Genomic DNA, 27,232 nt, shown 5'->3' on the forward strand with positions numbered 1-27,232 from the left:
AGGCCAATAGCAAGGCTCATAAAATGTCAAGGTAACGTAAAAACAACAAAGATAAGGTTCTGCGTGAAATTACAACGAAATGACTGTTATGTGATTGACGATATGTGATGTTATGTGATATGACGATATGTTATTAATTTTTCACCATCTGCGCTCTGTAACGCGAACCTAAATGAAAGTACACGAGTGTTTTAGCACACATTTCGCCCCAAGTTAAAACAGCGCCCGGCAACTCAGTTTTATCAATTCGGCGTCATTCCATTTTTTGTTCTTTTTAGGGGATTATTTAAGTACCGAAGAGTCAGACTTCACTTGTGAAAAATATCACTCTGTAGTGAGACCGGGACCGTACAATAAAAATGCATCTTAAGCACAACTAAAGCACGTCACGTAACTGATAAAAGACAGTCCCACAATTATACGCCCGGCAACAAGTGTGACACGCAAGTGCATGGCTTCGAGCCTTGTTTTTATTTACCACTGAGTCGCTAAAGCGCTGCATTCACACGATAGCCAATGCTCCTCAAGTATAGGACGACGCCAACTGCACTTTACGATGTGCTTGACCCACAAGGCAGCACCCACGCTGAAATGATCCTGGCGAAGGCAGGGTACGACGACCACGCAGAGCACTCTCGACAACTGCACTCACTAATCTTTTTACAATGCATATACAGCCTAGAAAGGCCAAATGCTTTTGTACATCGTGGTAGGTACACGTACAAGCATTTAAGAGTGCGCTAACACAACAGACAAGCTGCCCTTTGAAGAGATGCATGACGTACGTGCATATGAAAAGACGCCGCGGCTAGCAGACGACGCAGGGAGCTATCCACACTAGGCGCGCTTCAGCCAGTAGCCGCCAGGTGGCGACTCCGCTCGATCTCTGGGCGAATAGTCTCCGTTGAAGCGCGCTTTGCGGCTGCTTCCCTCTTGCGTCTCCCGTGTGACGCTACTTAAATTTCAACGTGGTCGTTATTGTGAAAAATCATGGAGGACATTTTTTTTTTCTCGGACATTTCCGTGTAGTATGCCAAAACGAAAAACAGTTTCGTTGCACGCCGTGAAATGGGGTAAGGGAGCGCCAGAATAATTTGGATAGCTGCGGTTCTGTAAACAACAATAATGCACGGAAATCTTAGCCCCATCAATATGCGTCTGCCAAGGCCGTTAATATTACGCCTTACAATGCAGCGCAGACGTTGCACACTTTTGTGCGTGCGCACTTTTGTGTCGTTTGTGACAAGCGAAATGCTTTGCTAGATATTGCGCCATAGAGGCAAAAAAGGTACAGATATGCTAGGTAATGGACGAAAAAAAAATCTGCGAATAGATACTGCTGCAGGCGATGTCACGAACTGCAAGCTCAGTGAATCCGCCCCTTTGCGGTAGCAGACGACGTTCCCGATAACAGTGTGTTGATATGGTTTTCACTAACTTCCTTTACACTATACTATACTAAATGCAATATCTTTATCTCCTGTAATCTAACTATTTTGTGCCTGAGCGCCTAGAAACACGGGAAATCTCGAACGCAGCGGTGGAGACAGCAACCAGTCTGTTAGAAGAAGGTGCAGTTGCGGCACCTGGTGGCGTCAACAAAAACCGGCACGCGCGTTTCTTGCCGGACGCGTCACTACTATGCAGTTTTGGTAATCTGTTTTTTGAAGTAAAGATGGCAGCGCCCAAGAAACGCGAATGGCGGTTGCAGTAGTTTACGTAGTTGAGCCATAGCCGCCATAGCCTATGGTTGAGCCATAGTCTCCATGGCCATAGTAGAGGAGACGCATCCCGGACGCTCGCACTGTCACCGTGTGCAGGTTTTCCGCGTCAGTCGTCCTTATTATCCTGAATTATCAACGTACTAACCCTGCGTGTGTGGCTTACGTTTCCAAGAATACTACTGGACGGAGAACCTCGTCCATCACCATGCTAGCTGTTTGCGCTGCTCACGGCTAAACGAGCATCGCCGGTGATGTACTCTTTCACGACGTACTCTTTCACGATGTGCTCTTTCACGACTTCCCATATGAGAAAAAAACAATCTCCACAGTGGACAGCTGCTGTGAAATGAAGTAACTTCAAGCCTTCGATTACCACTGCTCTCTACTCAAAACATTTTCGTGACAGTGACTACCATCAGATTTTATCGCTGAAGCGTAATGGGAACACCGGCGAAACCTGCTCGAGCAAGGCCTGGCGTGGTGCCGTCGATCTTCGTTTATGAACGGAACGAATCGCAGGAACCGAAAGCAGCATTCTCGAAGAGGCCAGAACATGAGGTAAGATGTCGAGTGTTGGAGCTTATTACACCGCATGTGTTATACGTCTGGGCGCTTTCGTGATCGACTCTTAAAAGTGGTAGTACCAAAATTGGCATTGGAGGGCATGAGTGTATAACGAACACGGTTCACAGGCCATGACATGATTAGCGTGAAAAATCCCGGCACTTACGCCATAGGACGACGCATCAGAAAGTATTGTGCGCGGTTTCTTGACGTCATAGGATGTCAGCACCTTGCTGATTATCGGCAAGTGTTTCTTTGCTTTAAACGTGTCGCTGCATTCTCTTTCCCCATGGCCATTTTTTATCTCCTCTCGGCAGTCGATTGAGCGGCTCTGCTACTGTTGAGGCTTTCTTCAGAAACTCTAAATAAAGATTCCCGTTCATGTGTTTGCTGGCATCACCGATGTCGGACCATGTCATGATCACATTGTCTATGTAACATCCTACGTTTCGAATGCAGTGAAGCACCTCATCCATCGTCGCCTGAAAGACAGGGCGTGCAAGCGTGGACATAAGAATGTAGTCAAAGACACCACAAACACCCACTAACAAGTGCAAAGGTACACAATGTCAGGAAAAGAGAGAAGGAAGGAAAATTACCTGCGCATGTCCAGGCAATAGGCGAACCTATCAATCCGGCACACTTGGGAGTCTACATGAAGCATAACTGTTAAGGCGTTTGATTTGCCCTTTATGCAAGTTAATCGATGGGTGTACAGCGAAGCCTTGGAACTGATTAATGGGTTGCGCTCTCAATGCCTTCTAGTGGTTCGTCGTCTTTGGCTTCTGCTGAGGGGACACCGCTCTTGCTAAGAGCCAGTGCTTTTGCCTTCACTCTCGCCATTGTGCATTGTCGCTAAGTGCCGTACAATAAACACCTTAACAAATTGGTGGAGAGTGCTGTGCTCTCATTCGATGCCCCTGGAGCTTCGTTCCCGTACCCTGCTGTCTACCATGCCTCAAGACTCCGCTCAGCATACGCCTCCTCCCACACCGACGTATCCCGGTGCCCCACGCATCCGCGATCAACCTATCTTCACTGGCGCCGATGGCACCGACATGGAGGACTGGCTCGCAATTTACGAGCGCATGAGCATACCCAACAAATGAGACGAAGCAGGCAAGTTGAGCACCTAGCCCGGCGAACCGATAGCGCACACCCAACAACCAGCCCATCTGCTTTGCATACGGTTATGCCGGTCATGTGGCATGTTACTGCCATCACTTGCAGCTGCCTCAAGTTGCGTCGCCCGTCACCAGCCGGTCTACAACCATTACCTTGCCCTAACCGTCCGTTTGGGCGCGTGGGCATCGATTTGTATGGACCTCTTCCTCTGACGTCGGCTGGTAACTGCTGGGTCATCGTAGCTGTTGACCATGTAACGCGATACACCGAAAGTGCCGCCCTCCCGGCGGCTAGAGTGAGCGATGTTGCCTCTTTCCTGCTACACCTATTCATGCTGCATCACGGTCCACCCCATGAGCTCCTCAGCGATCGAGGCCGTGTCTTCGTCTCAGAAGTCGTCGAAGCCATTCTCAAAGAATGCCATGCTGTTTACCGCAAAACTGCTGCTTACCATCCGCAGACGAATGGCCGAATGACACGCTCGGTGACATGCTCTCAATGTACGTCGCCACCGATCACACAAATTGGGATGCCATACTGCCCTTCCTCACCTACGCCTATAATACCGCCCCTCAGAGCACTACTGGTTTTTCACCCTTCTTTCTATTGTATGGAAGGCACCCGTCGCACACCATTGACACGATACTTCCATACAAGCCGGATCCATCTGAGTGTGCTCCTATTTTTGACACAACCAGGCTTGCTGAAGAGTGTCGCGAGCTTGTCAAGACGTTTACAGTGCACGAACAATAGTGGCAGAAGAGCATTCGTGGTGGCACCACCACTTCTGAGTCCACCTTCCTCCCTGGAGCACTCGTATGGCTCTCGGTCCCTACCACTGCAACTGGCTTCTCTTCAAAACTGCTGCTGAAATACGAAGGCCCCTACCGCGTCGTCGAGCGCACATCCCCGGTCAACTACCCGATTGAACCCATTGAACTATCTTCGGACATGCGCCGTCGAATTCGCGACATTGCCAGCGTGGAGTGCCTCAAGGCCTACTATGACCCGCTCATAGTGACAAGCTGCTAGGTCGCCGGGCGGCTCCCTTTTCCTACTCGGGGTAATTGTAGTGAAGCCTTGGAACTGATTAATGGGTTGTGCTCTCAATGCCTTCTAGCGGGTCGTCCTCTTTGGCTTCTCCTGAAAGGACGCCACTCGCGCTAAGTGCCCGTGCTTTTGCCTTCACTGTCGCCATTGCGCATTGTCGCTAAGTGCTGTCCAATAAACACCTTAACAGGTGGCTCATGCATGCGCCACCACTATTATTGATAGGTCATTCCTCAATCATCAGACGTGTTTCTTCATTCCTGTGCCTGTATAAAACTGTGCATTCATCGAATTTTGGCATGCACAGGCACTCTCGATAATGTAAAGATAGATTAGAAGGTGAGCTCCCGGTTAGCTGTCTCTTATGTTCTAACAATCTCTGGTTCAAACACAGCGACCCAAGTCTCGTACGTAGAAGCGGCTGCAGCTAAAGGGAACCTTATACACCACACCTGTACAGCAATCATTGAATTTGTTGGTGTGGTTTACGAAACACATGTCAGTCCTCTTCCTGTCTATAACTCGCTCATTCTTTCTCTGCACAGCAGCAGAAATCTTGCCTAGCTTGTTGGCAGCCATAAAGACTACAGTAAAGGGACACTGAACACTGACAATTTATGTCAGAGTGAAAAGTCAGTGTCTGAGAATGTCTAAGCCATCAATATAATCAACAGCAGTGCTCTACTAATCGAGAAATTAAGGTACATGTAGGACACAGTATGTGCCACAACTGGGACATTTTGGAATGAGCCTGATGTCATCAGGAGTCCCGAGCAGAACTAATCACTAGTATTCAAGCTACTTATGACACAAAAAGAACATTCCATTCATTACAAGATGGAATAAAATGCCGCTTGTGCGTTTCTGTTTGATTCACGGTTAAAGGAAGTTATTGGTGTTACCATGGAGAACGGCTCGGGTGGTCCGAAATTTCCGTTTTCGCTGGTTTTCGCTCCGCTGACGCGGTCGTGTCTCAGTGGTAGTTTCATAATCGTATAGTGCTGCATGTGCTTTGCGCGCTCATGAAAGTCGCTTGAACAGAAATTTCGACAAAATTCTGCGTCCGTGTGTCGTTGTGGATGCCCGAATGGTGTCTGACACTGGAGCTAGAACAAAGGAACCGACTTGACTTTCCACTGGGTGCCACAGAATGAATTCCTGTACTTAAAGTGGCTGACTGCCGTGCCTTGAGGTCCATTGTGACAAGCTTCGATGGTCGCTGTTGCTGCTGTGACTCTGGCTACTTTCACACAGCTGCTGCTCTGCTGCTGCTGGCCAAGGTATCTGTTACATCAGAAGGACTCTTGGGCGGGCGAGTTGAAGTGTGCTGATGCTGTGCACACCGCTAAAATGCGATTTTCTTTCAAAATAATTATTTCCCTGGCCCAAAAAAGCACTACTAGATTTCTGGAATGCTGTTTCAACAGTCAACGTTGATTTAGTATTTGCCTTTAGAGTGCCCTAAATGCCATATCTATTTCCCGCTTTCTTTAGCCTGTGAGATATGCAATGAATTAATGAATACCTACGGCATGTATTTCTTACTGCTTTTCGCATCCATGTTAAAAAAAGGACTTCTTTAAACGGTCCATTGACAGTGGCCACTGCAGCGCGAGGATAACCTACTTCTTAAGGACGCGTAACCTGTGCGCTTAAACTGGCACTCGGTTTGCGAAGCGACTAAAACATGCCGATGTTGCCCGACCACTTTTTGGTGCTCTCCCGAGAAAGTTCCGAACGATATGTATCTAGCTGAGTCACGTGGCTCTCTGGCTCTACGCGTGTGCGAGACTCACGAAAATGTTGGCGGCTTGAGTTCATAGGCGCACATATCAAAGGTGCACATTTGCCGCTGTCTTTGAGAAGAAAGGGGGGCCACTTCCTTTTGTGCAGTGTACATGCAGTTTGGTAAGAGAGGAGCGAATTTGCCAAATTGTGGTTGAGCATCGCGACCAAGTCGGCCTCTGATGACCTGAGTGGAACACAGTAAACGTGTACTAAAAGTCACGGCGATGCAAAGCAGATTCCTCATTTCCTCATCAGAGCAGTCTAAGTGGAGCACATGGTCGCTGCAAAGCACTTCTGGGTGATGTATAGTCAGCACAGAGAAAGATTAGTACAAGCAATCGTTTCGGCCAACGGCCTTCTTCTGCGGTGACCGTGCGTACCATAAGAGATCTAGTGCGCCCTCAACCGGTGTCACGTATGCATGCGTGGCTCTCATAACACATGCGTACAGTATCAAGGAGATATCGAACACTATTACGAACAGCTTTTTCGGTGGTATACGAAGACAAGTGCTTGCTTACACCAAGAAAATCTATGCACTTCACCAGGTGAAGTTTCGCACACCGTTGGGTACATTGGATTCGAAAGAGATCGCGAAATATTTCAATATATCCATTATTACAAATGAAAAATACGCCTGTAAGCTTTAATAATCACACGTCTTGGACAGTCCCATGAGATGGCTGATTCCTTCTGTCCCATCGAAGCTGTAAGTTTTATTAACCCCTTTGTGGCAGCGGACCCTTCCCGGCAATGAAATTCTACAGCTTCACAGCATGACGTTTAGTTTCCTTCGCATAATGCCACTGTGTAGCGTTGAAGCTTAACAAAGCAAATCCCTCATTTTGCGTGACTCAGGCACACAAGATCTTTAAAAAAGACACGCTGTCAAGTGCCTCCAACTTCAAGTTTCAACTGTTTCAACTCGGCTTCTCGTTGCTCTCGTAATCTTGACTAGGGAATTTTTGGGTACACCACGGCGCTAGTATTGCCTGGCAGCACAAGGTAGCCAACGTAAAATATGCTTACACCGCTAACATTGGGTGATGTTTAGGTGGCTTTTTAATCTCATGCCTTAATTAGTGCTCAAACGACTTGGTGAGGGAAGACCACGGAGTAAGATAGACAGGAGCGTCGACTCCGCTCATCTGGAAGGGACACATTTTGCAACGCCTCTTCATGCTTCGCGGCGTGTTTGCAAGATGGAGCTACGAATGGAGAAAAGCTAAGAAAAGCGGCGTAGGAGAGACGCCGTCGTCGAGCAGAGCCACGGGCGGGGACTCGTGCTTGACCGCGTTCGCGGGTCTGCATGCCTATCCGTGTTGTCTTCGGCTCCGCGCAAGCTGCACGCCTGCTACCAATTCTTTTCTGTAGAACACATAGCTTTTGCAGTTTGCGGATTGACATTATGAGAAGTGAGCGTCGATCTGGGCACAGAGAGTCCCTGTTGTCGCTTATAGCAGTGGAGCTGCTAGCGCCGCTTTCTGCGGCACATTCTTCCTTGGAAGGCGCACTCAAACTGTTCCCTTTGCTGAGGAGATCCCTGCCAGGCGACCAACTGCTGGAGTCATCTCGAAGGTAACGCCGAGAATTTTCATTATCTGGACAAAGAAAGGCGCCCGCACTGTATGCGGTTGTAGGCAAAGTGTTGCCCTTCGGCACCGGTGTCGGTTGGTTCCTCTTGATAGTCAGCATCATTGAGTTAGCCATGCTTCCCTCAAAAATTGAAGGAATAGCTCCCTTTCGAAGTCGAGGCACTTTCTTTACGTCTAGTAGGACATTTCCTTTGTGTTCGCTCAAGTACCTGTCGTAAATGAGGTGCTTCTCGAAGTGTCGAGCACATATTTTGTGCTTGGATTTAAGGGGTCGCTTACTTACAGGAACTTTTTGACGCCACTGATCCAGTAGCTGCGGGTCAGATGGGGCCGCAAAGAGCGGAATCTTCTCTCGCCCTTTGCCGTAACCAGATTTACAGCCAGGAACAAAACACTTCATGGCCTGCTGTACAGTTGCTCCATGTCTTCACACACAAGTACCAAGACACCTTGTCCCTTCGAATATGAAGAAGCACACTGCAAACATGCTAAACAAAGGGTGTAACACGAAAATGTCCAACCGACACTACCGCGCAGACTTCCAGACGTGGAAAACAAGTGTACTTCTTCTCTGCCGTCTTTGTTCAGCATAATTTTTCGTCTGCTTTCACTGAAGATATGTTACAATGTTTCGCATGTGTGTATAAAAAGCGGTAGAATGTTTTTATTTCATATTTTAGTATCAGTACGCATATATACACGTTCTTTTTTTTTTTGTCATATTGAGAATGCCGAGCGAACGGCTTTCTAGCAGACGACATGCTCCGCGCACGCCGTTCCCTGCCACCGCCGCCGCCGTCCTCCTCCAACTGGCGCATGCGCTCATGAGCGCAGGTGTTGAATGATTTCTATGCGCCTCGACAGAGGGCGCTACGCATTGCGAACAGCGCCGGGAGAGGAGAAAGCATGTGCGAAAGCGTGAAGAGGAGCGCAGGGGGAGGGCAAAGGAATGAGTTAGACCGCCGCGACCGCGTTGCACGGTTTGTCCCGGAGTCTCGGAGTGAATGCGTGGAGCGGCGGCAGAGTCGGCGCTCCTCTCTTATCTTACTCCGTCGGGAACACTTAAAGGGACCGACAACTGGCCAGAACGGGTGATTAGATCCTGGTGGAAATGAAAAGGCCGTCAATTATAGTGACAGATTCCAGAATACTTTTCGCGATCTGAGTAGGATTTATATTTTTAAATCGCGTTTAAAAGCAACAAAAACCGGCATGTCGCGCAGCCTAGCGCGAGCGCCATGCACCAGACGTATGCAGTCTTAAGCACTTTGTTGTACCTAGTCTAATGCTTTTACACGCACCAGAACGAGGGCTGAAAATTTGAATATGTATGTTATTGTCAATTCCCCTTTGTTTTTAAGGTAAAAGAAGTAAAGCAAGAGATGTGGCGCTGCTTTCGTGGCTTCCAGTGAAACGGAGGCTGCGGCGCATGCGGGCGACGTCCGGCGGCGTTTCCCGCGTAGCTCGACTCTCGTCTGCTCTCGTCGTATCGGACTTTTGAAGAGTAGCACGCGAGTTTGCGCTGCTGCTCGCAAAATGCCATCGACTTACTGTTCTGTGGAGGATTGCTACCACTTCATGAACAGCACTGCTGGTGTATCCTACCACTTGTTTCGTTTTCGAAGGCTTAGCTTGGCTTGGCTTGACTAAAATGTGATAAAGCGACCTGTGTACGGCCAAAGTACTTCTATAAGAAGCCCAAGAAAAACGCTATAACTATTGTAAAATAATTTAATAGGCTAGAAAGCAGTAGTCGCGGCACCGCAGGCTTTGCAAACGTAACATTGCCTTTTCATACTTAGGGCATAACTTGTCACCACTGCTGGCGTATAATCGCTATCGCGCTCACCTCTCACTGTTTGCAGCATGTGATATTAAGACTGCATAATCGCTGCAGATCGAAAAACTCTGATTACAAATGTTTTACGGCGTTCTCCGCGTTACCACTCCGTGATTAGAAGCTCTGACCGGTAAGCTTCCCAATGCACTCAAGAAAACGGGTACCACAAAAGTTGGTTGTCGGTCCCTTTAAGGCATGACATGGCTATATCAGTTTTTACAACCTTAGAATGCTTCGACGGGAAGTTTAACAGCAGTTTTGAAAATCTAGGAGAATACTGCTAGCATACATGGTTCTTCTGAAACGTTTAGGAAATGTCTAGAAATTGTATTCCATTATTCTGAGGCAATTCATTTGTAAAGTTCAGCTCTCCTCCATTTAATTCAGATTTTTCGCTCACTGAAGTAACGAAAGATTCAAAGTGCTCACCAATACCAAAAATCAAGTCATCGTCCACATAACGAGAATTGAGTGTGATGACAAAGAGCAACACAGGGGTTCAGGCACACGGGCAGCTAGTGGGAAGTAGAGGAAAAAGAAGAAGCAGATAATAGAAAAGCTGGCCCAGAAATGGGTGCTGTTTGTATCTCATTCATCAGAATACCGATATGTGACGTCACGACTCCCACGCAGATCGTCATCCATATATACAGGTGGCACGACAAGCTGTGCTATCACAGAGAAAAATTATTTCCTTTCATTCATATTTCGTTATTGTGGTGATCATCTTACGTGACAAGAGACAGGCAGTGTTCTGGTTGAGTCGGCGTAGAAGTGCTTATTCCAGAACAATTATTTTCAGAACTGCAGAGGTTGATTAGCAGTATTCAAGTTTATTTTCATCTTCAATCAAGTACATTCAGATAAGCAACTTCCAGTATCCGATATTATTCTAATAGGCGTGCTAAACAAAACTGCATGAATAAGTATATAATAGGTTTAAGTTTTTCAGCAACGTTTGGCAATTGCTAAAGACAAAGCTTGGTAGAGCATCCGAAAAAACACAAGATGAGGCGAATGTACAAAAGTATAAGTGGTTTCACTAGAATTTTTGAAAGATGTATGTAAAGTATTTGTTTTAATAATTGCCATAAGTTCCTGTTTTGTTGTGTATACATCAGTGACTCACCTATTCATACACTATTTCAGATTGTTAGACAGTTGCTCTCCGGAGACATTACCACCGGCCGCACGCCAGGACCAAGTCAGTGTAGCGAAAGAGATCAAGTAAGAGGGCTTTCATTTCTTTGCTCGGCAATAATTGTTAGCGTCATCACTCACGACTCAAACCGTTTTATTTCAGGATGACATTGCAGTAGAGCCAGTACATCAGGCAGCAGTGGGTCTGGCTTGTGAGTTGGGACAGGCTGTAGAAACATCACCAGAGGCAGCATGTGAATTGAACCATGTTTCAGATAAATCTTTTCAAGTGCGAATACCAACCAGCCAGAAAGCATCACAAGCAAATGGAATGAAAATTCTGTCATCAACTGCTACACAAACAGAACCAAATATTGTTTCTTCAGGTATGTTTCCAGCATTTGCTGTAAGATAAAAAAAAAGTCAGGTTCGCTGCAAAGGCACCGTAGCAACAAATCAGAATATTCCCCGAAGTAAGGCTAGCAGCTCATTTGTTTGGGATCCGATCTGGCGTCCCTCTAGTGAAAGCTGACGTGAAGAGTACCACAGCTCCAGCGAGCGAACCAACTTTCGTGCTGTCTTTTGCTTCAATGCAAAGTAAGTAGTGAGAGCGCAGCAAGTACAAAGGTACGAGCCATCTGCTGGTCTCTTTCGAGATAGCAAGCAACCGTGCCCATTTGACCAAAGTTTCCGGTTGCCTTCCGAGCAACTCCTTCCCGTGACCCCCCCCCCCCCCACCCCATGTGCTTTTGCGTGATGGATATGGCTGGTGCACTTAATCTCTGCTTCAGCGGTGATCGTCGACAACCCTTGCATGCTTTCACTTGGACATAGAAGATGCAATGCACGGGACGATGTTATTGATTCAGACTTTTCAGGGAACCTGACAGCGACGGCGAAACTAGGCCACCGTGGCCCCGCCACGGTAGCCTAGTGGTCATGGCGCTCAAGTGCTGACCCGAAGGTCACGGGATCGAATCGCGGCTGCGGCGGCTGCATTTTCGATGGAGGCAAAAATATTTGAGGCCCGTGTACTTAGATTTAGGTGCACGTTAAAGAACCCCAGGTAGTAAAAATTTCTGGAGCCCTCCACTACGGCGTCTCTCATAATCATATCGTGGTTAAACTTCACTTCAAGTGTCCACACAATTGCTGTCACAATATTGACAGAAGGACAGTGTTCGTTGCGTTGATATTGCAACGTAACTTTGGACCTAATATGTAACCTTAATTAAATTATATTGCAATGACAATCATTTCCATGGGAGATGTGCTTTTAGGGCCCTTTGGTAATTGCATTTAGACCAGAATACTATATAATCGCTATATAGCAGGGTTCAGCGTCCGAAAAAAACGACAAACCTTGCGCTGAGTCGAGCAAACCTTAAAGACAGCGATGCTGGTTGATTCTCATGTTTTCAGAATGTTTTTGCTAGGTTTTGCTAGGCATAACTTGGTTTGGCTGGGCATCACAAGGTTTGGATAGGGTTGAATAGGCATCACTAGGTTTTGCATAGACGCGACAGCTGTGCCCTAGTTCTGTGCTCAGAAACCCTCGAAAAAACCAGTTATCCTCTGAAGCGGTACTCTGCCAGTCTCTGCGCAGCGAGTTCTTGACCTAAGGACATAATTTGGCTGCAAATTAGAACACACACACGAAGGGAGGAACACGACGGGACAAGTGGCACTTATAGCCTTAGCTGCCTTCATATTAAACATTCCTCTGGGTAGTACTACAAAACACCTCTCTTTGTCAGCTTCCAAAATGACTACGTTCTTTTCTCTGCACACCGCTACTGTCTTCCGCATCACCTCAGCTTTATGGCTAAGCCTAGTCCCTGATAAATAATTTTACAGGCTGTCTACACCATCTAACAAACACCTTTCTTTGTCCTCCGGTGAAGCTTTCCCGACCACATATTTGTAAAGCGCTGCTAATTCATGCACAGGAGCATTGACATCAATGCAATGTCCTCCGGTAGGCTCACATTTCTTCATATGTACCACCACATTCGTTGGCTGTTCCGTTGATTTCCTGTCGCTGCGAAGTTCACAGCATTGTCCTAGGATTTGCTTCCACCAGTACTCTGTCATATGATGGATGGTGTGTCTCCAGGTTTTTAGCTTCTTTTCGGCTACGCATGCAGCATCATTCTTCAGGTGAACAATTGGGAGCCAGTCATTAAGGGGGGAAGAGGGTTTTTAAAAATCATCAAGATTCCCTTTACCAAATTTAATGAAACTGCACAGTCTTTAGTTTTCTTTGCTGATTCCAAATATGCAATTATTCTTCAAATATGTCCATTAGTTCCAAAGTTAATTAAAATTAATTAGCATTGTTTCCGGGAACAATGGAGCAAGGACTACTCATCTAAATCTTGCTTTAGGCACATAGCCAGATACTAGGAAACATAAGCTTCACAGGGGTAGGAATACTTTTTTGATGTTCAAACTATTAAGAATTATACAACATATCAAAGCTTTCTGTTCAACTAGGGTGGTGATGCGGGCTTGTTGGTTCATCGTACTTGAGAAAGAGGTAGCGCCCTTAATTCTTAATAGTTTGCACATCAAAAAAGTACTCCTATCCCTGTGAAGCTTATGTTTCCTAGTATCCGGCTATGTGCCTAAAGCAAGATTTAGATGAGTAGTTCTTGCTCCAGTGTTCCCGGAAACAATGCTAATTAATTTTAATTAACTTTGGAACTAATAGACATATTTGAAGAATAATTGCATATTTGGAATCAGCAAAGAAAACTATACAAGACTGTGCAGTTTCATTAAATTTGGTAAAGGGAATCTTGATGATTTTTAAAAACCCTCTTCCCCCCTTAAGTAAGCGAACTTGTCTCCACTATTCCGAACGCAGTATTTTGCTCAGGCGAGCACTATGTCTCCTGGATGGGACAGCGTAACCAAAAGGGGAACTCACTTCAGGTTGCTTAAGTCCTTTCCTCACGCAGCAACCGACGTATCTTGCACTGCAAGTGGTTGCAATGATATAACTGGTGATCTTGTCGACACTGGGTAGCAGGCTCGGAAAAGAAACACAAGAAGACAGGCCAATTTTACTAGAAATACATTATAACAAGACTGTTTGTTTGCCTAGTAGGTGTAGACAGCCTGGATAAATGTGTGTGAGGGACTAGGCTTAGCCTAGTCCCTCACACACATTTTCCTCAGTAGTGGTGTGCAGAGAAAAGGATGTCATTTTGGAAGCTGACAAAGAGAGCGGTTTTCTAGTACTACCCAGAGGAATGTTTAATCTGAAGGGAGCTGAAGCTATAAGCGCCGCTCGTCCTGTCATCGTGTTCCTCTCTTTGTGTGTGTGTTCTAATTTGTGGCCAAATTATGTCCTTAAGTAAATACCAACTAGGCCAACAAAACAGTCTTGTTAAAACATAAGAGTTCTTGACCACACGCAGACCGCGCAGGGATTCGCAGCAATTTTGCATGTATTATCTCCGCCAAGTGGCATATCCTGGCTTTTCCACTTTCCAGCGACGCTTTGCAGCAGCCCCTTTGTCTCGACATCTCTGAGCGTATTCTAGCTTGGCTGCACGTTGTCTTTCTTTATACGTGGCTTCTTCTTCCAGAGTTCATTCTGGTCTATCCATAGCGGAGAAAAGGCGTAGCACGTGCTCCTGAGATGACAACTGCCCGTAGAGTGCAGCGACGATGATTCGCCGTGCGGGAACGGTGGTTGCACAGTGTCAAGGAGGTTGGTGGAGCTTACCGAAGGTCACATGCAACGCGCAGTTGGCCTGGTTGCCATGGCAATGCTAGGTGACATCATAGCTATGCGAGGTTTTCTATTGACGAGCATGGTTTTATGGATAACTTAAACAGCTTTGCTGTGAAGAACCTGGGAATCCTTATCAGGTGATGGTCCCAATGCGGGTGGATCTTGCAATTAGGTCCTCGGATCCTCCGGGCTCCATTCCAGCTGCGGCGCGTGTCACCGCCGTGCTCCTGCTTGGCATAGGTGGTTGTTAGCCTACTGGCTGAAACGTGTATGGTGTCGCACCAGGTGCTCCCATGTCATCACAGTGATCCATCAGAGTGACTGAACTCTACCAGATTGTTTGGGAGGTTGTCACCGTACCTGGCCAGAAGGCTTCTCTTTGTGCCGGGTTCATATAGACCCCTGCATTGACGTTGCGGTGCACTCCACAGATTATGAATGCCTGTGGGATTCGCTGCAAGCCGCCCAGCAGTACCTAGGAGTTTTTACACCGAAGCTGTTTAAAGGGGTACTGACACGAAAATTTTCGCTTGTCGTTAGTTTGCGGCAAATGAAAGGCCAAGCCCTCAAGACCCTAGAAAAGGTAGTGCTAAGCGCGAGTGCACCCTGAAGTAGTAATTACAGTGTGTTTTTAAAAGCAAGTTTCGGTTCCTACTGTACCCTGACGTCACAACATGGTATGAGCTTCTCGTCACGTGCTCGCGCAATATACAGTGACGTTTCCACGGCCGCTCTGCAACGTGGCTCCATTGGTGACGTAGAAGCAGCCATTTTGAATGTTTTGGTGACGCACAAGCGGCCATCTTGGAAGTTTTGGTACCAGACGTCATCACAACTAGCCAGACTGCTGCGTGAAGTCACCAGAATTGGTACTGTAGCCTGACGTCAAGCTAGTGTCGATGTCGGTAGGTGCACCATGGAAAAATTGACTTTAATATAAAAATTAAATATCTTATCAGCATTTGCCGAGCTTCACACTTGCTCAGAGCCGTCTCTGCATACAGGATATTTGTATGGCGGAGTACACTCGGCTTCTAAAAAAGGTGTCAGTACCCCTTTAAAGGGGCCCTGCAACACTTCTTTAAGTAGTCATCGAATGGCTCCACTAAAGCAGCTGATTCTAAGGAGTTTAAAAAAAACTTCTTGAGTGGAGGTCTCCTATACGTGTCCGTGCAAGCGGGTGAAGCCTGGGAAATCGGTTGGCAGCCATCTTGCTCCAGGCAAGAGGGAGCGCAGCTTGAGTGCGGGCAGCGTAATTGAGAGCTTTCGCGGGGGCGTTGCAGCATTACAACGGGACAGTTCGTGTCACTTATTTCGCCCAATTTTTTTTTGCCCTGCGAGATTGAAGAAGGCAGTTTCTTATGCCATAATACATGGGCTGAAGCGTGCCTGATAACACATAGAATTTGCTTGCAGCATTCCTGAAATGAAGCACATGGTGGAGCCAATAAGTGTTACATAAAAGTTTATTCAGCCCCGGCTTTTATGCAATTTCAAATGAAAAAAAGGCAAATACAATGTGGTCTGTGTGTGAATCGATTAAGCAACAGATCCCACAACATCTTCAAAATGCATCATAATGCAGACATTCACGAGACTAACCGTATGAAACACGCGCCGTTAAAAACTAAACACAGCAAAAGAAAAGACACGAAAGCAGACTAATTGACGAGCTTGCTCCAGCTCTTGTTTACGCTCGTTTACAAATTTTTAAAAATAACAGTCCTTGTCAGCCGTGTTCTTACTCCGCTCTGGGAGTTTTTCCGGTTGAATTCTTTTGAAATGTGGTGATACCTGATTTCACAGCGAGAGCTGTTATCACAATGGCAGTGGGGTAGGTGTCCGCTCCCACTGGTGTCCATAACCACTATCGCGCGAAATAAGAAAAATGAAATAAATAAAAATATCCGCGATTAGATGGAATTTAGACCCGTGTCCTCTGCGTGGGAGTCAAGTATTCTACCACAGAGCCACGCTGGTGAGTGGAACTCCTTTGCAAAAACATCCTATACAGGTGTCATGTCGGGGAAGAAATTGCATTAACATGTGTAATATAGTGTGTCAGAAGACTAAAATAACAACCAAGCATCACAGAATGCTAATTGCGCAACGAGTGTGTGGTTTAAAGCTTCCCACCCACTGCAAATTGCTCAACCATAATTCTTCATCGTCATCACCCACAGGCAGCATCAACAAAGTTCCCATAATGCCTTACAGATGTGTAGCGGGTATCTCGCTTATCCGCAGAAAGATGAATAATGGTATAGTGAATGCTTCCCTACTTCACAAAAATTGTGATTTGTGGTGTAGTGGGTACCTTGCATGTGTAATTGTATTGGTTTCCCCAAAAGAGTTCAGAACGGGCACTAGAAAGGCCGCTCTTTCAGCTTTCGTTGTGACTGTGCAGCACGCTCCGCGCTGGCATGGTGTTTTTTATGTACAGCTTGGCAATCATCTTCGACAAATTGTAAATGTGGTTGTCGAGTGGATTGAAGTCCAACAAATGAAACATCACAGCACTCGCTTGGCACCAGAGCAGTGGAGAAATAGGCCATCTGTGGAACTTTCGCGCGGGCCCAAGCGACCACCCATGCGTTTCCTGCATGGAGCAATTACAGTCGTCAGCATCAGTGGCAACATGCCGCCTCCAGTCCAGAAGCTTTTTTTTAAACCTCCTTGGCTTATTCCCTCATGAATCGACCGCCACAAAAAGTTTCAAAATCTGTTCAGTATGATCAGAGGTACAAAGATTTTCGTACGTTGTTATTGGTTTCTCTCTTCTCTTGTACCAACGAAAGCACTGGAAATTAAGCAGGGAGGGATGGCATGGGGAAAGAAGGTATGTCACGCGCGCCTCGTGACGTTGAGCACTTTGTCTCTTCTTTTTCTTCAAACGCGCAGTTTACTTTCAATGCAATCGTGCACACGTGGGCACATGGCGGCCTCCCTCGGCGGCCGCATTAACTACCGAGCCCACCGTGCTAAAATCAGCGAATGGCATGGAACTTGAGTCAATGACGCTGTGATCTTGAGTCAATAGCATCGTTTGTCGAGAGAAGAAACAATTTCTAGCAGACTTCGAGAATTTATTGTACATTCCCGGCCGCGTACTGCGCTGTATTTGGCTTGCGTGTTAACAGGAGTCTCGACTACCGATGGGCAGCGTTTTCTGACCATCCTGAAAAAGTGTTGCAGGGCCCCTTTGAGGCCAGCTGTGACGACTTTTCGAGGACAGTAGATCTCAATAAAAGTCACTGGGTGCGTTTCTTTGCACGTTTGCATCATTTATGCCAAATGATTGTGGGGATCAGATACGGTGATCATCCACTTCACTTACATGTGGAAACCCTTGTGTATTGCCTTCTGCTGTAGTCTAGTTCCATGTAGTGTATGCAGGGTGTCGGAACGAAATGTTTTGGTTTTAGTTTTGTTCCTCTGCAAGAAGTTCCGTTCCGTTTCTCTTCCGGAACAAAAAAAAAAGTCGTCCGTAACGGTTTGTAACGGTTTTTTTATACAAAAATGAGAAGTTAAGGTAATCATAGAAAACATTGGACTCCTGTTATAGTTACTTGCCCTCCTCTTAAGAAAGTGGGACAGGGGTAAAACACGTTCTTCCCACGTTCTTCAGAGGAGCGGAAGTAACTGTACCACGTATGCCTACCAAATAGCACAAACCAGTATACCCTTCATAGTCATAGCATTTATTTGCTCAAAAGTCAATTACGATTTTTTTAGCAGGCTCAGTGCTTTGTGTCAAGGGGGTGAGCACGACCTCAGAGGAAGCACGTCATTAAGTGTACTCTTTTATGTGCGAGGCCGCTGTTCTGATAAAAAATCGCCAGGCCTGCGCGGAACATGCAGCACAGTCACAGCGTAAGCTGGAACAGCGGCCTTTCTAGAGCCCGTTGTACACCCTCTTGGGGCAACTAATACAGGCACACATGCAAGGTACCTACTACGCTATAAATCATCGTAATTTTTCTGCAGTAGTGAAGCACCCACTATGCCATTTTTCGTCATTCTTTGGAGAATCGTGTTACCTGCTACACATCTGTAAGGCATTATGTGCACTTTGTGCGTTGGCTGATGACAATGAAGAGTCATGGCTCAGCCTTTTGTAACGGGTTGCAAGCATTCAACAATCGGCGCATTGCGCAATTTGCATTGTGTGATGCCAGGTTGTTGTTTTACTCTTCTGCCACACTATATTACATATGTTGCACAATTCCTTGCCCGACATGTCCCCTGTATAGAGCATTTTCGCAAAGGAGTTACAAGCACCAGCGTGGTACTTTGGAGAATACTCGACTGCCACGCAGTGAGCACGGGTTAAAATCACATCCAACCCTAGAAATTTGTTTCTCAAATCATTTTTTCTAATTTCTCGCGATGGCGGTTACGGACACCGGCTTCGGCGGACAATTATGGCACCAAAATCGGCTGTTCTGATCTCATAACAGCTTTCGCTGTAATAAACTTCAGCGCCGACAATGCCCTCTCCACGCTGGCCTGGGTGACAGGCGCACAAAAGTCCACTTGCATTAATATAAATATCTCTGGTTATCACTGTTTCGATTTTTTGCACAATTTCAACATATCTTTGCTTTGGAATTTCTGCCTAAGGTAAGCGCTAATACTGTACCCTGAGATATGCATAATTGCTCACGTTGCGTGACCTGAGTTGTTCCAGATTGCCAAGTTTTTTCAAGAACCGAAAAAACAATTTAAAAAATTTCGGTTTCACTTCTGGAACGAAATAATAGATAAAGTTTCGGTTACGTTTTCGTTCTGGTCAAAAATATATTTTTTTTTTCCTTTTTGGTTTTCATTCCGTTCTGACACTCTGAGTGTATGACACATAACTTGCCTTGCCTTTGTGTGCTCTGGATGGCTTTGCAGGCTCCTTCTCTTTTGTGTCCTTGGAACGGTCTTCTTTCTTGGGATGTGTACAAGGCCGACTTCAGTCCTGCCTGCAGTGCAGCTATGTGACCCTGGACAAATCGACTATGGACAGGCACCTTCAGAAACACATGGGCGAGCCCCCCTTACAGTGCCACTTGTGTCCAGCAACATTCACGCACAAGTACAGGCTTGTGATCACGTGCGCACTCACACGGAGAGCGCGTCTTCTGCTGTGTCCACTGCAATGCGTCCTTTGCGGTGAAAAACAGCCTCGTGAGACATATCCGCATACACACAGGAGAGCGGCCCTTTTCCTGTGCCCACTGCAATGCATGCTTTGCGGAGAAACACCCACCTCGTGAGACACATCCGTAGTGTCCACAAAAAAGAGCGGGCCCTATTCCTGTGTCCACTGCAAGCATCCTTTTCGATAAAAGACAACCTCATTGTCCACGTGCGCATCCACACAGGAGAGCGCCCCTTCACCTGTCTCCACTGCAATGCGTTCTTCCTGCAGAAAAGCAGCCCTCGTGAGGCATATCCCAGGGTGCACACAGAAAAGCGGCCCTTTTCCTGTGTCCACTGCAATGCATCCTTTCTGCTGAGAAACGGCCTCACGAGACACATCCGCGTCCATTTTCCTGTGTCCACTGCAATGCATCCTTTGGGCAGAAAACCCAGCTCGTGAGACACATCCGTATCCACACAGGAGAGCGGCCCTTTTTCCTGTGTCCACTGCAATGCATTTTTTTTTTGATAAAAGGCAACCTCATTGACCACGTGCGCACCCACACAAAGAGCGCCCCTTCAACTGTGTCCACTGCAATGCATCCTTCGTGCAGGAAAGCAGCCTTGTGAGGCACATCCGCGTGCACAACAAGAGAGCAGCCCTTTTGCTGTGTCCACTGCAATGGGACCTTTCTGCTGGAAAACAGCCTCATGAGACACATCCATGTCCATTACAGGATAGCAACCATTTTCCTGCGTTCACTGCAATGCATCTTTTTCACAAAACACGACCTCACAGACCATATGGCCCATCATCATGGAAAACAAGAAGCCATAAAGGTGAGGGGCATACAGGCTTGTCTTAAAGGGCCATTAACAACCCCGAGGTCCAAAATTTGTAGTCTAAACATAACAGCACTTGTATGACGTCAACATGCTGCCACAAGATTTTTGTGTGCAAGTGCTGTAAACAGTATGTTACATAGTATAGAACAATCCGCTTCGGCTGATTCTGGTTTCTCGCTCAGCATTCCAACTCTCAGCGAAGAGATGTAGTTGTAGCTCACTGTCGGGACTACACCAACTTCGATAATGTAACACGACGTCAGCAATTACGTCATAGGCGCTCAGTAGATACCCAGCAAGGCTTCCTTTATGTGTCACTTCTATCAGAATGGCTTGGTCAGGAAGTGCAATGCGAGGAGTGCAAGGTGCTGGTGAGGTAATCATATGCCACCGTGCATGCACCCATCACGAAGCGCCTCTTGATCTCTGAGACTTTCATTCTGGCATCAGTTGTCCTGGTAGGTCCTAGCCCCAATCGAAATGGCAGAGGGCAGCACAGCAAAACAAAAATGTGTACTGCGCAGCCAAAACTGCAACTCCTTAGGCCAAGGCGCTGCTTCATAGTGCAGAGAACCAGTCGACAAACTTGGTGCTGCATAAGACTCCCCGTGGGCAACTATTACATCACTTTGCGAGCGAAGAGGACTGGGCAGGCACTGGAGAGAGCTGTGTGAATTGTTTTTTTTTAATGGTGTGTCTGTGCGGTGCGCAGCACTGTAATACTCGCAAAATGTCATCGCCGTGAGCATCTGTAAGAATTAGTAAACTTGTTTTGGTGGTGTATAAAAATGGGAGAGCCTGGTTACTGGCACTTCAACCCTGTCAGACGTCAACCTATGAATTGTCTGTAAAGGCGTGAAATTCACACAACGCTATTTCAAGGCACTCGATATGCTATTTTAACAAAAATAATGTCATAATACGTTGATTTATATGTGTTATAGTACTTCATCTTAATTAAATTCTTATTAACTATCGATTTATCCTGAAGTCATGCATGCTCTGTTTTTGCATGAATAGAATAAATCTCAGGCTAGAAATACAGAGCAAATTAGTTTTCGGCTATGTCATTCTGAGCAAAAAAAAAATTTTTACTTTGTCGCGAATTGCAGTAAATGGCACTTCGAACTACTGGTTGAACATGGTAGGTCCTTCAACAAAGTGACTATGTTTAACAGTAGACTGCAAAATTAAGCTAAATAAAGACATTTATTTTCGCAAGGGGTTCATTAAAAAATCAGTGTATCTGGCACTTTCTTAGCCACTAGTCGGCACCACTAGCAAAAACAAGTGGTGTACACAATTGTGTACAAGCGTCTCAAAGGGTTAAAGAAGGGGAGATGTGGCAGGGAGGTCAGAGTTTGTTGAGTAGCGGTGACAGTGAAAGCTTGGTTTAAGGTTGGAAAGATGCTTAGTTTGGCAACTTGCAAGGGAGACAGGAGTAGTAAGAAAAGCCGAGCTAGTTGGCATGAATGCATTGTGTGAGAGTGCAATAATCAAAGGATCAAAGTACCAGCTGATGACACCAGGACCAGTTATGCAGTACGTTAAGGAAACTGTCACTCAAGACAATGATGAAGTTGCCTTCAGAAATTTTTGCGGGATGCCTGTCAAATCGTTTTTGGAATTACTTGTTTTTTTTTACCTTTGCCACACATTTGTCGGTTTTAACGGTCAAATGTTCATTCAGAAGTCAGGAGTTTCCTTTGGTTCAAAGGTTGCTCCCATTTTAAGTTCCCTTTTCTTAGCTAAATTAGACCAGAAAGTTGAAGAGAAGCTACCTGGTAGCATAAAAGAATATTCCTTTTCACTGACGATTGTTTGGCTCTTGGCAGCTGTTCGCAGTTGGACGCCTTCAAAGGTACAGTTCTATCTTGCTTCAAGAAGCATGGTAATCGTTTGAATTTTACATGTGAACTGCTTACGGGTAACAAACTGCAGTTTTTAGACTTGACCTTATCTTTTGATCTGACCACGCGTGTTACATGTATGCAGCAAGATCTGAACAACCAATTTTGAATTTCAGATCTTCCCATAGAAAACTAGTTAAGAACAGCATTGCTTTTTCCTGTTTTAAGTCTGCACTATTGAAGACATGCTGTCACTTGATGTCTTGAAGGCCATGTTCCTTGATTGATGCAAGCAGGTTCCCGTCCTCGTCATTGCTCGCAACTTGCAAGAGAGCAGTCAAATATTTTAAATCACCAACTGAATTGAAAAAAAGCTTGTGAACCAGAGAAGACGAAAATAGCTGTCATCTCATACTTCCATAGCCTCTCACATCACCTAAAAGGTGGCAGAAAATACAATGTGCATGTAATATGTTCCGCCAAAAGAAAACTTGCCGTGTGTGCCCCATGGTTGAGTGTATGTACAACAACGGAAGTGATAACTTGGTTAGAAAAAGTATGTAAAGTGCAACAAGAGAGGTGTTGTATACCAATTGCCAATGTCATGTGCTGGCACGTATGTCGGACATTCGGGACGTTTTGTAGACGTTCAACTCTGTAGAATGGAGAGGCCAGCATCTTAGAGGTCTTGGTTTCTATGGGCAGAGAAGGTACCCCAGCCTAGCACTTGGTGTTATGGGTACTCTTTTCTCGACAAGGTGGATTCTTCTTTTTTCTAACTTCTTTCCCTTCGTTTCCCATTTCGCCATTGCCGCTGAGCCATGCTCTCTTATGGGTTGCGGAAAGGTGCGTCTTCTTTTTGTAAACCTGTGCCAGGTTGGGGTAACTCTCTATCAGAAAAACTAGTAAGCGACCACAGGCACTGGGATTCGCACCATGGACCTCCTGAATTGAAAGGAGACCCTCTAAACACGTCACCATAGTGTAAAAATTGGAGGTGGATGCAGTGGAGGAAGCTGAGGACGTATGACGCATAAAAAGGTGCACATCATTCTCTATGCTGGCTGTAGGAGAAATGTTTGTTGTTAAAGGGACACTAAAGGCAAATATGAAGTTCACATTGATTGTTCAAACAGTGTTCCAGAAACCTCATAGTGCTTGTTTCGTGCCAAGGAAATGCTTTTTAGAAAGAAAAACGTCTTAGTGGGCCGTACGGCATTAGCACACTTTAAATCGCCCGCCTGAACGGGCCTTCTGACGTAGCAGTTGCCGTGCCCAACGTTGCCCGCCTTTTCCGCTGACGTTACGGTTTCTTGCGCAACAGCGGCTATCAACCTTGCCAAGACGCAGACACGGGCCACTCCGAAATTGTATAGTACACTGTAACGAAGCTTAGCTTGGCCAGCAGGATTATCAACAGTGCGAAAATAGGGAGAGCCAAGCGCATGTAGCAGTACGCGATGCCGAAACTACCACTGTGACGAGAAGCTCGGCGAAAACAGAACTTTTGAACCACTCGCACCGTTTCCCATGGTAACACCAAGGGGTTCTTTTTTTCTATTAGTCAAACAGAAGCGAACAAGCGGCATTTTATTAAGTCTTGTGATGCACGGAAGGGTCTTCTTTTATCGCAGCTAGTTTGATTACTAGTGGTTGATTGTACTCGGGAGTCTTCACGTCACCGGGATCATTTCCAAAGTCCCACTCGTGGCGCACATCCTTTCCTACATTTACCATAATTTCTCGATTAGTAGATCGCTGCTGTTGATAAATTGACGTTTTAGACGTGCTCACACATTGACCTTTCACTGTGACATAAATTGTTAGAATAACACAGATCGCTGAGCTAGTTGGTAAGTATTCATTCTAAAAGGCAGGGCGTGCAAACACGGACACAAGAAAATCGGGACACCACAAACGCCGACTAACAACTGAAGAGACTCACACACGGCTGAAAAGAAAGAAGGCACGAAAACTTATCTGCGCATGCCCATGCAACGGCGAACCTATCAATCCGGCACGCGTGGCGTCTACGTGGAAGATAACTGTTAAGGCATTTGATTTCATCTTTGTGCAAGTTAATCGACGGTTGGCTCACGCATGCGCTACCACTACTCTCGATATGCCTGCTTCAATCATCAGGCGCGTGTCTTCATTTCTATGACGGTACAACACTGCGCATTCATCGAATTTTGGCGTGCACTTACAATCTCGACAATGTAAAGATAGATTAGAAGGTGAGCCTCCTGTTAGCGATCTCTTATGTTCCAATGCATCGGCCCGTTTGTCCTACGTAAGCGGCCGCAGCTGAAAGGGACCTTATACACCAGACTCGTACGCAATCAGTGAATTTGTTTTGTAAACCACTTTCGTCCGATGTACAACATACAAAAAAGAAGTGGTAAAAGAGAGAGGCGAGAGTTGTCTGAAAAAAGAGAAGAAAACGTGGTACCCCAATATAACTCTCGCACTTTCCAAAGCCCTTTTTTCTTGTCACGCGTCCTTGAAACATTTACTCCTTCTGCCACGTCGTCTTACTCCTCCCATCTTCGCAACGTATGGATTTTCGCATAGCATTCGTGCTTGCTTGGGGTCCCTGCGTGCGCGCGCACTGCGGCATGGCTGTCGACGCACACAGTTGCTCCAAGGCTTGCTCATAATTGACGAACGAGCCGCGTACGAGGTCGCCTTTCTTCTCGCCGCTCCAATGCACCTCGTCCGTCCGCTGTCAACAAAGTTAACAAAAAAAAAAATGCGCGGCCACCCCGCTGGCGACACCATTTGCCTGTAGAAAACGCAAGCCCCGAAGAAACACAAAAAACACTCTTTTCGAAGCGCCGCCGCGCCCTCTTATCTTTGGAACTTTGAGTGAACATCTGTCCCTACTTTTCGGAATCCATACGGTTCCTCTTGAGCGCTCGAGGGAGGGATGAACAGGGCTTTTTTCTTGTTTGGTGGGTATGAAAGTGAGGCAGGCGGCGGCAGTGCTCTTCGGTCAAGAACAAAGGACCGGTGGGAATTGCCGGCAGAGTTTTTCGTTTCATATTATGACATTTGTTGGCACTTAACGGCCTTCAACGTTCACAGTGATGCATTCCTTCTCTCGTTTGTCCTCTGAGCGTAGTTTGACGCGCAGCGGGGCTCATCCGCAGTCGAAGTGGCACTCATGAATGTGAGTGCCCGCAGCATCGAGCGGCCGCTGCTGCGGGCTTCTCAGCGGCTGATCGCAAGACAAAGCTTACTGAACCATGACACCTGGCTGCGCATTTGTTGGCGTGGAGCTGCTTGATTTGTGCTTATGTCATGTACAAGTAGTTTTAGCAACCTATATCCGAGTTTCAGCACACAACGAACAACGCGGCCGCTAGGCTGGCATGGTCACATTCGACGCATTTATAACTTGTTAGCAACCAAAATAATGCAACGTTTTTTTCTGCAGAATTGTAGACGACGTCCTTGACTTCAATCAGAGGGATTTCAAAAAAATTAAAATGGCCTTTTTGAGAAAATCATTTTCGAAGTTCGGCGTTTTTGGTAAATCACTTACGTTTCAGCCCACTTATCGAGTGAAACAAAACGCGATAAAACCACGCAAATTATTTTAAAAGTGAGCGAAAGTAGTAAAGTTAATATGTACCAAGTTTTATTATCCTCACTTTAACTTGCTTGCAGCAATAAATTCCAGAAGTACAGGCAGGCCCGTAACTAGGGGGGGTTGAGGGGGTTCTGACCCCCCCCGAAATTTTTTTGATGCTTTAACTTTTCGGGTGATACTAAAATATTTACACGCCTTCACAGCGACCCCCAGCTGCCAAAGTTACACTGCAACTTTCCTGGCATTGCTTCCCTCTTCTTCCTTTCTTCAAACCTACCAGAACACCTCAGCGCTCCCTCCCCCGCACGCGCACCTGCCCTATTTGTACAGCTTTGCACTTCGCCCTCGCGTTCCTTCGAGTCTTTTCTTTTTCGTCTTTCACCCCGTAGCAGCTCCTTTATTGATTCCAGATGCTTTCCTTGTGCATTGCCGCTGGAGAAGTTATCCGTCTGTGCGGACCGCACGTGTCGGCTTTGGGTTTCTACGAAAAGCGCGTCTCCTTCTGTGAAAGTAAACAGTTCGACAGCAACGGCAACACCAACACGACGTGCGCAAATTTGCCAGGGAACGAAACCCCTAAGCGGAAAAACTCAGCGGCGCATTCCGAGGACGCAGGCTGCAGGGTAAACTTTTCTCAAACTGTAGTCTTCGCCACCGAAACGAATCATCGAAGATGACATCTACTGAAAGACTGGCATATCCGAGCAACTTCGAACAACCTTAACCACACGCAAGGAAATCTACCTCTTCTGTACACACAAGGTATATGCGCCTCCCTACAAAGCACACAAAGCGAGGATACAGCCGGCACACAATCCGGCACCAGCGGTCAACTTTCACAGGAGAGAAAAAACGCCGCCAAGCTGGGCTGCGCGCGGGAGTACAGAGGCTGACGTCACAGCCTACAAAGTGCATTTTTGGGGGGTCACGGCTATTTAATTAGCGCAGCCCAGAGAGAATTATGCAGGCGCCCAGGGAGCCGTCTGTGAAAAGGTGACTTTTTCACAGGAACGGAGCAACACCTGCTTTCTGGACTGTACCACGGGAGTGCAAATGTCTCGGCAGTGCATTCTTGGGGGGTTCACGTATATTAAGGGGAGTATGGAGTGCCCATGGAGTCTTCTGTGAAAAGGTCTTTAAGTAGCGTTAATCCAGTTTGCTGCAGCGGGAGTACAATAATGGTCCTGCATGCACACCAGCTGTAGCGGCGTTCAGAAAACACATGCGCCACGCGGGAGCC

General features: G+C 46.5%; 1 protein-coding gene across 1 annotated transcript; it reads left to right on the forward strand.

Moving 5' to 3' along the window:
* Positions 1–1,667: 1,667 nt before the first annotated feature.
* Positions 1,668–20,416, forward strand: LOC119397122 (uncharacterized). Its single transcript, XM_049416457.1, has 5 exons — positions 1,668–2,282; positions 10,836–10,913; positions 10,990–11,212; positions 19,471–19,605; positions 20,316–20,416. The coding sequence occupies exons 1-5, from the start codon at positions 2,163–2,165 to the stop codon at positions 20,414–20,416; spliced, it is 657 nt and encodes a 218-aa protein (XP_049272414.1). The 5' UTR covers positions 1,668–2,162.
* The last annotated feature ends 6,816 nt before the right edge of the window (positions 20,417–27,232 follow it).

The sequence above is a fragment of the Rhipicephalus sanguineus genome, chromosome 6 (genome assembly GCF_013339695.2).
Source record: "Rhipicephalus sanguineus isolate Rsan-2018 chromosome 6, BIME_Rsan_1.4, whole genome shotgun sequence".
Taxonomy (NCBI): Eukaryota; Metazoa; Arthropoda; class Arachnida; order Ixodida; family Ixodidae; genus Rhipicephalus; species Rhipicephalus sanguineus.